General features: G+C 48.7%; 1 protein-coding gene and 1 long non-coding RNA gene across 2 annotated transcripts; one reads left to right on the top strand and one right to left on the bottom strand.

Moving 5' to 3' along the window:
- Nucleotides 1-1,552: 1,552 nt before the first annotated feature.
- IL2RB (interleukin 2 receptor subunit beta) lies at nucleotides 1,553-16,164 on the bottom strand. Its single transcript, XM_075501197.1, has 10 exons — nucleotides 16,100-16,164; nucleotides 14,721-14,818; nucleotides 14,263-14,389; nucleotides 12,611-12,716; nucleotides 11,314-11,422; nucleotides 10,169-10,317; nucleotides 9,598-9,769; nucleotides 7,709-7,805; nucleotides 5,785-5,869; nucleotides 1,553-4,424 (listed from the first exon to the last, which is right to left on the bottom strand). The coding sequence occupies exons 2-10, from the start codon at nucleotides 14,800-14,802 to the stop codon at nucleotides 3,603-3,605; spliced, it is 1,749 nt and encodes a 582-aa protein (XP_075357312.1). The 5' UTR covers nucleotides 14,803-14,818; nucleotides 16,100-16,164; the 3' UTR covers nucleotides 1,553-3,602.
- Nucleotides 6,941-9,687, top strand: LOC142409561 (uncharacterized). The gene is made up of 3 exons (XR_012775692.1): nucleotides 6,941-7,051; nucleotides 7,717-7,862; nucleotides 9,620-9,687. It is a non-coding gene; the product is annotated as an uncharacterized LOC142409561 (long non-coding RNA).
- Nucleotides 16,165-16,717: the final 553 nt, after the last annotated feature.

Here is a 16,717-nt window from a genome sequence, read left to right as displayed (position 1 = left end):
TGGGTCTGAGCTCCAGCCAGTGGCATTGACCTGGGTCTGAGCTCATTTGAGCCAGGGCTCATTTGGGCTCATTTTGGCAGCTGGGCAGGGATAGCTGTTTTCAGCTCTGCCACTGATTCAGGTTTAGTCTGGGACTGCATGAAGACCAAAACCCATTGCTGTAATTGCCTCGTGGTGGATTCTAGTAGATAAATGTTATATGTGGATGAAAAGCTGCAGTGTTTGACTGGGAATGTGTCAGTGTAGTTATCCCGACTAACTCATGCTGTACATATGGGAAACAGTCATGCAATGACAATAAGAAATGCTTTCAGAACTGCTTGAGAGATTTGAGAGACCAGATTTCACTTTTAAAAGTTACTTTCAGCCAAAATTTCCCCAGATAACTGGGATCTAGCTGCATCTTTAGGCAAACATGTATATGTATATGGCTTTCCCAGGCTTACGCTATGAGGGCTTGCCACAGTGGGTCAGAACCCAGCTGAGGGTATTTCCCGATGCCAGAGACCTCAGGTTTTGTATCCATCTTTCCTGGAAAGAAGCATCCTGCTCTGGTGTTTTCAGCAGAACAAAAAATATAGAATCTCAATCTGATCTATCTAAACAAGCATACCACATCTATCACCGCAGGCTTTTGAATCAACCAAGGACCCAAAACCTTGATCAGATTTGACTTCAGAGGAATTCCTTTGCTGCAAGTACACTTTACTTTCCGCTTCTCCACTGTAAAAAAAAAGGAAGGGATGTGGGAGGAGGCTTACAGTGGTGTTGCCTATTTATGAACAAGGTATCTTGGAAAGAGGGAGATGAGAAATGTGACAGCTATCTTTGCTGTCTCCAGGCTTAAGATAAAGAGAGGACTCATGTCTGTGGCTGTTAGCTCAATATTTTCCACACAGTGCTGGCGTTCAGCTTTGGTTTGCCTCTGGTACTGATGGACACCGTTGTAGCATCTTTCTGTGGTTTTGCGGACCACACACTGTCCATTCGCATCAGCTTGAGAGGGGACTGCTCCCCATGTGACACTTCCAAAGAGGTCCTGGGGACCCAGCAAAGGGCCCCGTATCACTGAGAGTGTCATGCCTTTGGTATTCACAACCTAGGTTACTCACATACGAGACCACATGATCTTGTCTTCCTGGAAGAAAAGTCCGGTTATCACCAGATCTGATGTGAGCACTTCCTGCCGCAGTGTGTCACACATTCACACCCAGCATGGCTGAGAATGCAGTGCTAACAGCTTGCCAGCTCGAAAGCTGTCAGCATTTTCACAAGGGGGGGGGGAAATACCAAGCCAGCAGGATGGTCCTCAGGGGCTTGCAGCAGGATCACTTCCAACTCTGCTTTCTGTTTTAGGTGGCTGAGTCCCTTGGGGAAGGGAGTAGGAAGGAGGGCTAAAGGTATATTGGTCCGAGCAAAGCTTTGCCTTGTCCCCTATTTAGAAAAGCTGTTAATCCTTTCCCCCCACCCCAAAGGACAGAAAAACACTGTAGATTCCTTGATATTTCTTTTATTTACAAAGAGGCAAAGTTTTTTGTTTGTATTCATCTTAGTATCCGGAAAAATTGAGAAGCTTATGAAGATCTACACTGGGACAGGATAACCATCAGTACAGCTAGGATCCTTGGCCCATGTAGGATAGCAAATTGCCCATCAGGGGCAAGGGATTCAGTGTCTCTTTTTGAAGCCCATCTAGGAAGATTCTCAAAGTACAGCAAACAGCTGGGCGAGCCTTGTGCTTCCTTATCTGGGACACTGTGGGGTCTTCTTCACCTGCTGTCTCCTGGAGACGACGGGGTAGTCTATGTCTTGATGCAGGTGGTGAAGAAGCTGATGAGAGGAGAGTTATAGCTCCCCCAGCCTCTCAGCTGCAGGCAGGCTCAACTCCTTTGAGCAGCTCTTTTGAGGTGAAATCCAAGCCAGTGGGGGACCCGGTAGCTGGGACGGATAATGACATTCAGGCTGCATAATGCAAGGTCAGGTAACAGTGTGGGACTGGGATAAAGGGGAAGTTTGATGCTGGTACAGACAGAGGTAGGGAAGAATTAGTTCTGGGTGATACTCACAGGGGTGACAGAAGTACCAACAACTTCAACATCCTTGACCTTTTTGATATAAAAACTCTTAGAAGAAAGATTTTTAGCACAGGACTGGTATTTTCCCACTGCTAAGTAGTCCAGAAACATCGCAAGAAAGTGGACAGACAGTACAGATGTTGAATGCAGGGATGGATGTAACCAGAACAGCTTGTCTTCCTTTCCCTTGCCACTTTTCTTCTGTGGTGTGCTGCTTTTTCTCAACCCAGATCAGCAAATGCAGAGGAAAAAGAAAAAAAAAAAACCCTTCTCTTTGCTATCCCCATTCTTTGTGAGTGGATTGAGGTTTTCTTTTCAGCAAAGGCGCTGATTCGTGAGTTAGTTTTCTGGGCTCATTCACCATATCTTTGCCGCTAATTAGGCAATGGTTTCCCTTGAGCAATGGAAGGAATGGGCAGCACCGTTGCGATGTTTTCCACTAATACAGGATGTGGGATGAACTATTCTGCAATCAGCTTATCGTAGTCAAATAACTGTATTTTGCCAGCAGGGCAGAGAGGCTTTCGATTTCATGAAAAATATTGCAGCAAGAATGGGAAATTGTGTGCGTTCTTTTTACTGCCATCATCAGACCTGGAGGAAAGAAGGGGGGGGTAGGGGATTTCCCCAGTATTTTTAACCCAATAATGGGGATTTCTTTTACACTGCACTGCTTAGACAGCTGACACAGTTGTGGCTCTGAGCTGACGTTACAGACTCAAGCCTAAAGCTGGACCAAGTAGCTCAGAATGTAATCTCTGATTAAAACCTGAAGTGGGGACATCACAGAAAAAAATTACACCCTTGGACAGTCAGAAGGAGATGTCTTCATCCATTTTGTCATCAGCCACAGCACTGACTGGCAGTGCTACTGTCCCTTGAAAGGTTTTTAGGCTGGGACGAGGCAAATGGACCATGTGCCTGCTCAGCCTCAAAGCTGAGTGCTATTTTACACCAAGATGCAGAGCATGGAACTGCTGGCACAGCCTCCTACTGGGAGATGGGAAGGAAAAAACAAGCTGGTGATGTTCCAGATGGCACCTGAACAGTGTGGGAAGGGGTTTCTATGCCATTGGATCCAGTAATAGCAAAGAAACAGGTTCAGTTATGAAGGTGAGTCCTTGTTGGCCTGTTTGCCTAAGAATCAGGCTTCTACCTCTCCATTAGCTGTGTAGCCACTGAATAGCTTTCATGTGCCTTTATCATTCTCCATGCGTTGCTTTACTGTCCACTAGCTCAGTTCTCCATGCAAAATGTCCTCTCATTTCCAGTGGTCTGTTTCACTAACGCTTTACCTTGGGAACTAGTGCTACTCATGTAGCCATCCATGAATTTACACCTTGTCCATCCTATTCCTTTTCTGGTTTTGCAGCCCTCTAGAGTAACTGTGTTCTCCCACCTCATTAAAGAATAGTCCCAATGGGTTTGATGCTGAAGTCACGTTCATGTCCTGAATAGAAGAACTGTCCATCTAGCCCTCCCTGCAGAGAAGGCCTTTCCCACCTGTGGGTTTCCTCCAGGCAGATCCTAGACAGAGCAATGGCTGTACTGGCTTTGGAGGTCCCTCAGAGAAAGGTAGGCACCAGTGTTTGGGACCTGGCTGGAGAAGGCTGTTCTGCATTGATCCTCATCCTGGGTTTGCCTTAGAGGTGGAGGCTGAGAGAAAGAAGAGGTAGCATGTGCTGCTGGTGTACAGGGGTCAGTCGGAGGGCCTGCCCTCCCCTCTGCTACATCAATAGTATCACTGTCATGCAGGTCCAGTGGGTCAGGAAAGTCAGTGTCCAGCTGGCCCAGGGCTTCAGCAGGTTGTAAAGCTGCTTTGTCCATCACCTTCTCATCCTGTTTCAGAACTGGTGTTGGTGAGGTGCCTTCACTTGACCTGAGAGCCCCAGAAATAGCTATGGCCTGCTGGGCTTCACCTTCTGTCTCTTCCATGAAGGAGCTGTTTTGGAAGCCCCGGGTCACCTTGATACAGTGAAGGAAGTTGTGGGACAACATGGGCATGTCCTCTGCCAGTGTGCAGAGGTCTGGAGAGGGGAGAGCATGGTAAGATTCGCCATCCTCGCTGCCACTGCCCTCCTGGGTGAAAGGCTCATAGGTGAAGTAGACCTGACAGGGCTCAATCTCAAAGGAGTTGGGAAGGTGGAACAAGAAGTAGCCTTGGTTGGTGAAGCAGCTGGATACAGAGTGCCCACTTGTTTCTAAGGGAGGATCAGGAGTCAGGGTTCCCTTGGAAAGTAGAAACTGGGATTCATGGTCATTCTTCTGCATCACCTCAAGCACGGAGATCTCTGGGGTTGTGCTGTTCACACAGTAGGAAGATGTGGAGAATGGGGAGGAGAGCCATTTCTGATGGGGAAGAAACACAGGAGAGAGACTGTTATGCCCAAAGTATAACACTCAGTGAGGGACCAAAGGTTTCTTCTCCTGAGTGCCCACAGCAATCAAGTGACCTTTTCTCTGTCCAAGCAAGAGTTGCCAGAGTTGGTGGGGAGGGAAATTCACATTCATGATGCCTCATCTGCAGGATTTTCAGAGAGAGTGTATCTTTCTGACACTTTGAAATCAAGAGCAGATCTTGCAAGCCTATGTTTTGAGATTTCTGGAGGGGGGGATAGAGGATGGAGGATTAAAGTGAAAGGAAGAAAAAAACCTACAAGATGAAGGTGGAAACATGAAAAGCAGTACTGGGATGCATCTCATGCAATCTATTCCTAGATGCTGAACCAGTTTCTGATACATCTATATGGCCCTATGCAGATTTCTTGTCTAAAGTGCTCTTCCAGGCCACTTGTGCCGAGACTTCCACACTCACCATGAGTGATATCCTGCAAGTGCATCATTATCCTTAAACTGGTTTTGATAACATCCAACTTCATTGCCTTTATGGCCAGTAAAGCCAATTTTTCTAGTTCTTTCTGCACTGAGAAAGTGTCCTCAGTGCCTGCTGCACATGCCTGCCCCCCCTACTTTGCACTCTTCCCCTGTAGTTGCAGCTTTCTAAGGCTTTTTGCACTTAGGCTTTTCCAAAGCTTTGCTGTCCTCTGGACCCTCTGCAGTTTGTTTCCACGCTTCTTAAAGTGAGATGCCCCTTGGGATCACCTCCCACATCTTGCATCTGACACTCCCTTTAATACTGCACAGAATGGTAATTGTCTCCTTGCAGCTGCCCATACTTACGGAGAGATTGGGGGGAGAAAGTGGGGGTGGAGAAAGAAGGGAAAGAGACAACAAAAATGCAGAAAACAATTAAGTGCCATCCAGTGTGATGGCAATTCACATTAGGAGCAGAGGAAAGGCTCACAGCCAGGAGGAGGGGATCAGCAGGAAATCTGGAGAAGAGCTGGGCCGCCTAGTGCAGGCAGGGAGGGACCAAAGTGGGGTGCAAGGGGATCTGAGCGGCCAAGCTCCCTCCCGCAGGTCTCTTGTGTTCTCTGAGGCTCCCTGTTAGGGCAGTAGGGTGCTGAGGTTTGTGTGGTTTGCCGTTTCTCGGTTCTGAAATTAGAGATGCCTCAGCCGAGTGTCAGGTTTTAGAAGGTCAAAAAATAAAACTCGAGGGGAGAACCCAGCAGCTGGTGCTACAGGCACATGTGTCGCGTGTGCACATGTAGATCCGACAACGGGGTGTCTGTCCCAGGCATGTGCAGTTGGACCCTCCGTTCCCTCATTTCTCCCTCATAACCACTTGGCTCCATCCCCAGTCCCATACCTGAATGTCACCTCCGTGAACTGAAACAAGTGGGGGAAAGAACTTCTCGGGGTCTGGGATGTGAATCTTCAGGATCTTCTTAAACCTTGACAAAAGAAAATGAGAAGGAGGAATGAAGCAGGGCCTGATCCTGACCGATCTGGCACTGTGGTGGGGGTAGGAGAGAGCATCACAGCTCACGGGTACTACCCTGGCGCGGAGGAGAGGTAAAGTAAGAACAAGCCTGAGGGCTCGCCTTGCTCTTGAGTGGCCTGAAACACTGAGGGATGAGAGAGATAGAGATGAGGCAGTTAAACCTGGCCTTGGCAAATACACTCCCCTCAGCCTTTTCCTTGGGGAAGCACAACCAGCTAACAGTTCACTGGTTCCTTCCCTGCCTTGGCTGGTCTCCTTAACCTCTCCACCTGCCCCCCTCCCCTCCTGCCCTGATGACAAGCTAGGAAGGTCTCCCTTGCTTCCAAGGTCCAGCTGCTGTGAGTTGCCCCCTCTTTGCTTTGCTGTCACCACAATAACTCAGAGGACCACATGGCCTGAATGGGACCATCGCTGGCAAAGCTGTTCCACAACTCTCCGTCCTGTTAGCAGAACACTGCAAGGTATAGCTAGGTCACACTGGCTGTGCAAGCCATCTGAGCATGCCTTGTGTCCACCCAGTGGCCTCTGCTTTACTGGAACCAGTGTGTTGTCATCCTGAGGCAGCATGAAGTGATGTAATATGCTCCTCAGTCCCTCAGAGATGTTGTCTGATCCTGTAAGCTCTTTGCTGAAGCTTTGCTGTGTGATGCTCTGAGGAAAGACCCTCCTGACCTCTGGAGGCAATCAGTGTACTCTCTGAAGCATCAGAATTTGCTAGTTCTTGCATATAAACTACCTTACATCACTGCAGATGCTATTTTTATTCATGCATGTCTAATCCTTCCTTGGATCTTACCTCAGCATTATCCTCTATCCAGTTGCCCCAGGTTAATTATACCCTGTGGAGAAAGGAGGCCTTTTTATCTCTGTGCCATACAGCTAACGCTTCCTCACCTTTGTGTTATGACTCAAGGTAAAACACAGTGACCAGTGACGTTCTCAGTATCCATCTTCCTTCAATATGCTTCTCCTTCTTTCCTTACAGAGAAGCTATCCCAGCCTCTGCTGCCTCATCCCTGAGAACATTTCTCCCTGCTCCCTGCCATGAATATCAGCCATGAATATCTGCTTCTCTGTCCCTGTCCTGAGATGAGAAAACATGAGGCCATTTCTAGCCTTGCCATGTTGACAGGTCATTCCGTATTATTGCAGGGGGTAACCTTGTGAGACACTTTCAGTCCTGAATAAAAGCAGTGTCTGGGGAGAAACACTAACAAAGAGATCTTTAAAGTACCATGTAGATGTTTACTAGTGTGTGATGAGACTGGTAGACATCAGGACTGCACAGACCAGGGAGAGGAAGAATTGTACTCCTCACTCAGGAGTTTTGCGTACAGACCAAATGTCACTACGTCCTCTCTGAGCTCTTGCTGGAGTGTGTAAGTAAGTGAGAAGGTAGCGGTACCTAGGCTTGCTTGGTCCTCTGTACTGAGGGAGTGCTCAACCCACTGACCTGCTTTTTAAGAGGCAATTTTGGTGCATCCCTGCCAGGCAACAGCACTCTAACCCATGGGCAACAGAAGTGCTGAGGCAGCTGTTTTTAATTCAGCCAGGGCACGGCACCAGGTCACAGGAGCGTGGCTCAATATGATGACGGTGGTGAAACCACATCATCTTGAGTGGTGATATATCTCCGCAGACAAATGTCAGCCTCAAAAGGCTGGGCTATAAATCATGTTTTTGAGTAACTCTCTATCCTGAGTAATGCCAAGTGAAAAATAGCCCTGGTTTTGAGAAGACACGCAAGATACAGGAGAGGAACAGAGAGGAAAACTTGATTCTCATTTACCATTTCAGGGTCCGTAAGTTAATAAGGAAGGCAGTCCCAATGATCACGAAGATGCAAGTGCTCACTATAAGAGCTGGCAAGACTGGCCGGGATGTTTCTGCAAGATGAGAGAGAATGAGGGAGTTGCTGTGAAAATTTAGCCAGGATTCTGGAGGTAGGAGCTGCATCCCTTCCATGGCTGTTCAAGCTGATCAAAGTGGGTATTTGATCAGCTTGGTCAGATAGGTCAGATAAATGAGTTCTGCTGTGTTGTGTAGGATGCCTTTGAGCTGAGGTGGGTTTCAGAGTCTACTTGGCATGGCTTAATAGGTAATTTGTGCTGAACAGCTTGAACTCCCTGTTCATAACAGCACCACAGCTGGGGGTTGCCACAGATAAGGTGCCACAGTCTACTGGTTGAAGTGTCCATCAACCTGTCTGTTTTGTTGCAAAGGGAAGCAGGGAGTCCTAAAATCAGTGTAAGTGGGGTTGAGAACTTGAAACACCATTATCAGTCAGTGAGGGAGATAGGGTCATGGGGTTCATGGGTCTTTGAGAAGGCGGGAGGACCAAGGATGGAGAAGGTTAGAGGTAAAGGGGCTGGCTTCTTTGGAGGGGTGCAGGAAAGCTTTAGGAGGCTAGGAAGGTTACAGCTTTCCACCACATGATGATTTTGGTACTTGGACTGTAGGGTCAGGAGAAAGAAACTGAGTTCCCACATCGCCAGCGCTACCAGCTCTCCTCAGGCTTGTCTGGCATTATCTCAAACTTTTCTTAATCTGCCTCTTTCATACACATCTCCCCAGTGCACTTTTGCTTGGTCTTGCTATTCTGGTGCCTGTCTCCTCTGCCTGCCACCCCCATCTCCCTCCATCTCTAGTACCCCTTGGTCTGGGCCTGCAGAGCTCCTCTGGAGAAGTTGTGAGGGAGCAGAGAAAAATAAAATAAGGAGGAGACATTTTTAGGACATTCTTTCTTTGCCTGTCCTTGAGATGCTACTCAGATCACTTTGTCTCGTCTGCCTCTGGTACCCTGGTTATCTTTGGGTCTTGGTTGCTATGACAACTGGTTGCGGCTGTATCCTATTCATTGACATCACACACTGTCAAAATTTGATCACGACAGCAACACAGTGCCCTTTCTAAACATAGCTCCTCTGTTTATACCAGCACCAGGCACAACAGGGAGGGGCTGAGCAGGGGCAGAGTGGGGGTGACAGGAGAAGGAATAACCTCTATCTGCTTATTTTTTGGAAAAGAAATTACAGAGATCACAGTCAATGACTCACCAAAGAGACTTGCTCAGGGCACTGTCTTTCAAGGCTGGAGGTGTCCTCCATGCTGTGGTTCATAGTAATGACTGATACAAGTCTCAGCAGACCTTTTTGGAAGGGACTTACATGCATGTAAATCTCTTTCATTCTCCATGAGACTTTGCTTCCTAGGCTTGGGTCTCTTTGGTTCAAGAGCTGAGTGCTCTGTTTCACTGCATGTCACTGATCAATGGCTCCAATGAACTGGGCCATTTTAGAAAGCTGGATTTATGCTCCTAGGTCACAGGAGCACCTGGGAAAATGCCAGTCCTGGCCATTGCTTCTGCAGGTCAGACATCTGGCCTTACTGCTTTGGGGAAGCAGTCCCTGATTTACATCTTGTGGATTTTGCCTGGCTTCTGGAAGTCAGAGGGACTCTTTTGGGGTCGGGGGTCTTTGCCCTTAAGCCCTGTTAAGCCAGCCTGACCTAACAGATTAGGAGGGACAGATCGTTTCCGACCTTTCTATTGCTCTTTGATTAACAGAATCCTCCCTATCCATCTTCCTCCAGCTTCTCAGCCTGCTTGGCCCTTCTACTTTGTTTTCCCCGGGTCCCCTTTTTCCCCTCCAAGCCAGACTGCCTGACTCCGATCCTTACGGTCAGCATATGTCCTCCACAGTATCGTCTCGCTCCAGTCGCTCCACACGCCTTTGCAGCAACTTGAGGCACTCGGCCTCGCACGGACAGCTGCCTCGTATTTCGAGTCCGGGGAGAGGCTCTCAAACACCACCCACATCTGGTCCTGCACAATGGTGAAGTTCCTGGCCTCCTGGGAGTAGGACAAAATCAGAGCATCATCAACACCCTGGCTTACAGCCTGATGTACCCACCTCTTCCAAGGCCCTCAGAGAGGACCTGTCTCAGAGCCCTACACCTTGTGCACTGCTTGTTCACCCTGGAGGACAAGTCTTCTTCGCTTTGCTTTTTTCATCCCTTTCAGGTCTGCTATCTGGATTTCTTTGTGACAGCACTAAGTAAAATAGGATTTCCATCTGCCTCCATGTCATCACCAAACACTGGCAGCAGGTGACACAGATAAAAGGGTGGGAGGTGTCATCCACTCTCCAGATTCACCAAAACTGGTTTCGTCCTGAGGGGAGGCCCAGGAGCAAGTCCTGGGTGATGTAAAGAAGACCAGGACTCATATGGTGCCCCACTCCATACTCACCTCCCAGGACTGACTCGTGGTTCGGTACCGCACTTGGTATTCCCGCTCCCCATCCAAATAGTGAGAGGAAATATTCAGGCTCCACGTTAAGTTGTAGGTGTTTTCAGTTTTGTGAACCAGCTGAAGATTTCCCGGAGGCCTCAGCTTTACTGGAAAGAGAGAAGGAGCAGGGCTGATACCTCCACACTGTCTGTCCATAACAGGGCTCCACCGCAAACCCCGTTGCAGCAGGGTTGGTGTCTTGGCTGTGCTCACAGACTCCAGCCAGCCATGGCCATGTGAGATGGTTAGTGAGTGCCCCCTCTCTGTTCCTCCTTCTTCCCCACTGTCACTGAAGGCAAAAGGCCTGTTGTCCCTGGACTACGTTAAAGGCAGCTCCTCCTGTGAGCCTGTGAGAGTGGCCCCTGCAGTCAGTGCAATCAATCCCACATGGCCATGCATCCCATCTTGTAGGGGTGATCCACAAGGCAATTGTACAGACAGGAATGGAGCATGGTTGGGGTGACAGCTGCTTCCCAGCTGCTCTTTCAGAGAGCCACAGCCACAGAGGATGGAGTTACACAGACTGTCTGGGCTGATCCTTCCCAACCCCTGACTCCAGCCATGCTTTCCTATGCCTCACCTTGCAGCAGCCCTATTGGACCTCTCCTTGAGCCAGGCACACTCACACATGGAGCAAAAAAATGACCCAAGCAGATGGTTTTCTGCTGGATTGGTGAGTTGAATCCTTTCAGCAAAGACTGATGCATGCCAAAGGTGGCTTAAAGGAGGGTGGAAGCACGTATCTGGTAAGAGGGGCAGGGGAAGAGCAGCAAGACTTTCCCTCCTTCTTGCAGCATGCATTTTTCAGGAGGTCAGCCGAGCTGTCATTGCCTGTTTGAAGCCAGAACTCCTAGTGCAAAGCACTCTCCTTCAACGGTGTCCCAGATACAGGACAGGACAGGAAGTGGCTAGCGTGACATTGCATGTTAGAGGTACAAGTGGCAGGAGTCAACGTGGCTCACCTGTGCTAGTTATAGTAGGGGACAAGAAAAAGAGACAAGTCTAAAATCAGCTATGGGTGTTGCATAGGGGTGGATGGGAAGAGAAATTAGCTATCATATCGTGGGGAAGCTTCAGAGACTGCAAGACAGATGAGTACTCACTATTTGCAAGTGGATTGAAATCTTTTATTCGCACAGGTATAGACCTATTCTCTCCAATCTGGCAATGGACAGACATGGTAAGACGGTCTGCAGTGGTGAAGCATTGAGTCTGCAAGGAAAATTTACCATTAGTGACACTGAAGCCTTATCAATAAGCATTCATATTTCTAAGCATTGCCTATGTATAAGAGGTTTAGGAATACTTGACAATAAATATGGATGATATTTGTGGCTGAAAGGCATAAGCCTCAGTGGTCAGTGAGGAACCAAGGATTTATACTTGATGTAGTTGGATTTTTTTTTGCGCCTCGCCTCATTGGCGAGGAGGGCGCAAAATATTGCAATATGCTAGTTTGCTAGGATTGCTGTATGTGCTGACTAAGCAGCAAAAAAGTTACTTTCGATGAGTGACATTTATTGAGAAAAAATATTTTTACTAAAATATTTTGTGTTCACTGGTAAGACTGAGATGACATTAGCATTAAATATTACTCTTGAAATGCAATGATACTAAAGGGCCACATGCATCATACAGTATTAAATAAGCAAAAGGAAAATTAGCTTGATTAGAAAGAAAAAATTTTGGAGCTGTTTACCAACCCGGCAGTTTGTTTTTGCACATGATGTGCAAATGTAAGAATGCTTGTCTGTCATTAGAACTGGTTGTGACTTTATCAATAAGGCAAATTAGCGCATATTTGGGTGGGTTTTTTTCTGCAAACACAAGGACTACAGTAATTCTGGATATGACTGAAGGAAGTACATAATGAGTCTAAAAAAGACTGATTTAAATAAAGAATAATAGCTAGAGGATTTGCATCACCATTAGCTCCAGCGATGTGTTGCTGTTGCATCTTGCATTTGACACATCTAACCAGGCTTCACAGTAGTTAATGATCTGGAAAATGGTACTGACCTCTTTAAGGAAAATGAGGTCAAGAGGTGACCTCGGAGCTGGTGGTGATGCCCATTTTTCGGAGGAAGGGATTAGGGCCTAACCCAGGTAATTGAGACACGGGACACTGCATGTGATCTGTCTGTCCTGCACCTCTTCTGCATGTGTCAGGACAGCATGGCCCAGCCCACAATGAAGCCAATCCTCCCAGCAGGGGAACCAACAAGGGAGATGCATTATCAACAACACACAACTTCAAGCCCAACCTCATAATTGGAGTCGGGGATTAGGTTTGGGCTTTTTATACTGCTCCTTGGTGTCACACTGCTTATACACCCCAAATCCACATACAAATCCTTTCCACCTTGTCACTAGCCAGGACATCCCAGATGAATTACTCACATTACTGTTTTTGCTGAAGGTCTTGATGCATCTCCTCAGTCCCGTCATGTGTTCTGCCTTGGGTAATTCACAGTGCTCCTTGAATTTTTCAGGTAAGGGAAATAACCTGGGTTTTAAGCAGGAGAACTCCAGTGAGCTGGGGAGGCTGTTTTGTATTTAGTCAAACTTTATGTAACACTAAAGGCCTTTCAAAGCATTTTGCATCCTACCATATTTGCTGAACAGGTTACAGCAAGGATGTAATCCCACTTTCTCTCCCCGCTGCATCACTCAGACAAATTTTATGTGCTGGCACATGGACAGTCAATGCATCCCAGTTATTTCAAGCCAAAGTAACAGTAGGTTTCCAGTTTCCAAGTCTTCACAAAACCCTCTTGCTACCTTCTCTGCTTCCTGTTGATATCAGAGCCCAAAGACACCTGCTGCCCACAACTGCACCAGCGTGGCCCTGGAAGACAGGTGCCTGTTTCAGCCCCTCTAGTGTTTACAGGTCTCCTTCAAGCCACTGACAGTCCTATAGGATCTCAGATACCAAGTGAGATGTATCTTCTGAACCAGGTCACATCCCAGTCAGCCAGGACCGTACATCACATTTGGCAGCGCTACGCCATGACGTCTCTTCTGCCCTGACAAGCATGGCTGAACAGCCTAAGCTGAGCTATGGCACAGGGGGTGACAGGGTGGGAGAGCATCCGTGGAGGTGCAGCTGAGGGGGTATCAGACTGAGCTGCCTGCTCCAGCTGTAAGGGTCAGCTCAAGCCTGGGGCTTGCTGATAGTGGGAAGAGGTGGTGTCCTAGAGCCCCGGTCAAGCAATGGCACGTTTCCCAGTCCAGCCCAAATTCCAGGCCCAGTCTCTGTGATTCACACCCGTGGAGCAACATAAATGTTTTGGCTTTCTAGGTCCGTGCACCAGGCCCCAGAATATATTTGCCCATCTCATCCAACTGGAGGTGTCTCTACAACAGTCACGAGCAACCCACCCACTGCCAGAATCACACTGAGCCTCTCCTTATGACAGGAACCCAGGGAAGCCCTGGGTTAGGCTGGTAAGTCTCTTGGCTGAAGATGTCATTCTTGGAGACCACAGAGACTCAGCCAGCCCCCACTGCGGTACTGGCCACACGCCTACCCCTCTGCTAGGAGACGTGTGGGAGAGGAAAACATCATGAACTGAGAGAGATGAAAGGGCCAGCGGAGACAAGGGGAACAATATTTTCCTTCACTTATTGTTACTCAGGATGCAACATCCCAGCTCATCCTGGTAATGGGCAAATGGCCCCTGTATAACTTTAATTCCACCCTCCTCCACCCCATCTCTGTACATCCTCCTTTTCCATTGAAAATGCCTTTCAGTCCAGAGGGTGGCTACCAAAGAAGAGGGATTTTTTGGAAAATGAAGCACAGACAGAGCTATGGAGCTGGAAGATGGGCTGTGCTAGACAGTTTGGGAGGGTCAGATGACAAACACTGAGCAGTGGCCAGCATCTCAGCCCACATGGGGTTAGAGACAGAGTTCAAGAAAAAGCCCCTCAGCTCTGTGACTCCACTACAGGTGGCCTGGGGAGGGGGAGCCTACATTTTCAAGTGATAAACTTTCCAGTACACTTCTCATTCAAAGCATTGGCTTTCCTCAGCCTCTCCAGTCACCCACCTGTCACAAAAAGATAAATTTGATAAAATCTCCAGCTGGCATGGTGCTTCAACCAGGTCCCTGGCTGGATTCCAGTCGCAGAAGAGAGCTGCCCGTGAGTCATACCAACAAGTTAGGCTGGAGGCACCTGCCAGCAGAGAATAGACGGACAGCATCGTGGCTGAATTAGCAACGATATTTGGATTAACCATCACCCCGGACAATTCTGCCCCATCCCAAACTACAGACTGACTCCTCTGCTGGATAACTATCTCCAAGTAAGAAAGGCAGAGCCACTCACTTCATTATGTCCTTGGAGGTTGATGTGCTCATAAGAGACTTTTAACTATTGCAACCTCCTCTGGCTGTATGTTACAACACGAGCATTGCACAGCAACACACCATGGCACACACACTCCTCCGGCTGACCGCCCTCCCTGCCCGCCCAGCTGGCACGGGTGAAGGGAATAGTTTCTTACCTTGTGCCGAGTCTGATGCCAGTGAGAGAGGCATGAGGCTGCACAGCCAGAGGTGACGGAGAAGCAGCAAAGAGGGCTTCATCTGTACTGGTGACACACTGAAAGAGAGAAGACGCCCCCCCAACATAGCTCAACAATGCAAATTAGGAAGATGTCATCTCACAGGAGGCATCCACTGTCCTAGGGCAGGGCTCAAAGCCAGTGCCAATATTCCAGGCTCAGATACTCATACCCCTGCCACAGCAGAGTCTATGCTTTTCCCTCAGCACCTCATTGTTTTCCTGCCTTGGGTGCTTTGCTCAGCACTGAAACCGTTCGCAGTGCAGCACAGATAGGCTGTTTGCAGGAGTAATGCCTTCTGGAAATGTGTGTGTGAGTGCACAGCAGTCTGCGTGTGTTGTTTCAGGCTGCTTGCTGACTCAGGTAGAGAGTGCTGCCTTGGTTGTGCACAGCTTGTGCTTTGAAGAGCTTCTTTTTTTGGTAAGCCCTAGGGCTGAAATAACTAGGTGCTTGCTGAGTAAGAGGGGTCTCTGGCTGCAACGGACAAAAGTTAGTTGCAGAGCTCATGGCTTAGGAGGTAGACTTTGAATGGCTTGTTTGGGACAGGGTGTGAGATCAGGGAGAAGAAGGAGTTTACCAGGTTCTGGAAAGTCAAGGCTTTACCATAACACAAAATATTACATGGTCATGCACAAACTATGCACCATGCTCGCCAAGTAGACCCTGCACTGCCTTGGAAGGAGCCATGCTTTTAGGTGTAGCAGAAAATTTGGGCTTTGTAATTAGGAAACTCTGCAGCACCCCTCATCCACCCGTGGCACCCAGGGAGACTCCTTGTCTTACAAAGCCTGTACAGCCATGCTCCGTATTAGACAGACTGGTCTTACAGGCTTCTCATCCAAGCCTCCCTCCTCTCCTCATCCACCTGGACACCCACTCGAGGTCTGCCTCTGCCCACAGGAGAAGGGACCACCCTCACCTCTCAGCAAGCCTGGAGCCCAGGCAGAGCTGAGCAAAACAAGATAGAGTTCTGCTGGACCCTGCCGGGACTGCCAGGGGAGCGGGAAGAGAGGGTATATAAAGGGCTGGCATAAGGCATGATACCAATTCCCGTTGTGATAAAAGATTAGGTTCAGAGGAAGAAAAACATGACGACAAAGCATTAACAGACAAAGGGGAGAGAAAGAGAGAAAGAAAGCAGGCAGCGTGGTTGTGAGATGTGGGGTATGATTTGAGAGGACTGTGGAGAGACAGAGAGATAAATACGTGCTCAGCCCTCCCCAACGGTGAGATTCAGTTTGTCAGACTGAAACTCCTTCCAAGACGCTTTTCAGATCAGCCACCCCTGTGTGGGAGAGAGCTGGCATCGCCCCCTTTACCTTCCAGTGCCAGGCACCCAGCGGTCCAGACGAAGGGAGTCCCCGGGGACCAGGTCGCGGGGTTGGATGGAAGCAGCTGTTGGACACCGAAGAGTGAGGGGAACGGGGAGGGGTGAAAGGGAGAGGGATGGAGAGAGATGTCCTAGTTCAGTGCATGTCCAGTCATCAGCCAGCACTGCTGGAGTGAGAGAGGTGCCTCCAGCCCAGCAGTTCTGCTGCGGAGCCGTTCCTCTCGTACATACGTGATCTCTGTCTGTCTTCTCCCTCTCACCTTTGCACAGGAAGCTGCCGCTTGCTTGCCTTGTCAGACTGAGACGAGGCCCCGAAGTATCGAAAAGGCTAGCGAGGCCGAGAATAAAAAGCCCCAAACCACGTCCTACTTCCTGCTGGTAAAGCAATAGGTGCAGAAACAAGGGTGGAGGGATCAGGTGTTAGCTTGCAGTGCTTAGATATACTGGGACCAGTTTGTCACTATTGCTGGGAAGCAAAAGAGAGAGAGAGAAGGACCTGTCCTCTTGGCATACTGGCAAGAGACCCATAGCTTCCTCTTTCAGACACCCAGACAGACCACTCATATCGCTCTCAGGGTCTGCACACGTGCACAGATCACTTTGAAAC

The sequence above is a fragment of the Mycteria americana genome, chromosome 1, assembly GCF_035582795.1.
Source record: "Mycteria americana isolate JAX WOST 10 ecotype Jacksonville Zoo and Gardens chromosome 1, USCA_MyAme_1.0, whole genome shotgun sequence".
NCBI lineage: Eukaryota > Metazoa > Chordata > Aves > Ciconiiformes > Ciconiidae > Mycteria > Mycteria americana.
Note: the sequence above shows the minus strand (reverse complement) of the source record. Positions and strands in the feature narration are given on the sequence as shown.

Coding starts and splice junctions, on each gene's coding strand:
- IL2RB (XM_075501197.1), bottom strand. CDS start 14,802: ATGAAGCCCTCTTTGCTGCTTCTCCGTCACCTCTGGCTGTGCAGCCTC. Junction 12,717..14,262: donor AATTTATCTTTTTGTGACAG/GTGGGTGACTGG, acceptor CTTAAAACCCAG/GTTATTTCCCTTACCTGAAA. Junction 7,806..9,597: donor GTGGAGGACATATGCTGACC/GTAAGGATCGGA, acceptor CTCATCTTGCAG/AAACATCCCGGCCAGTCTTG.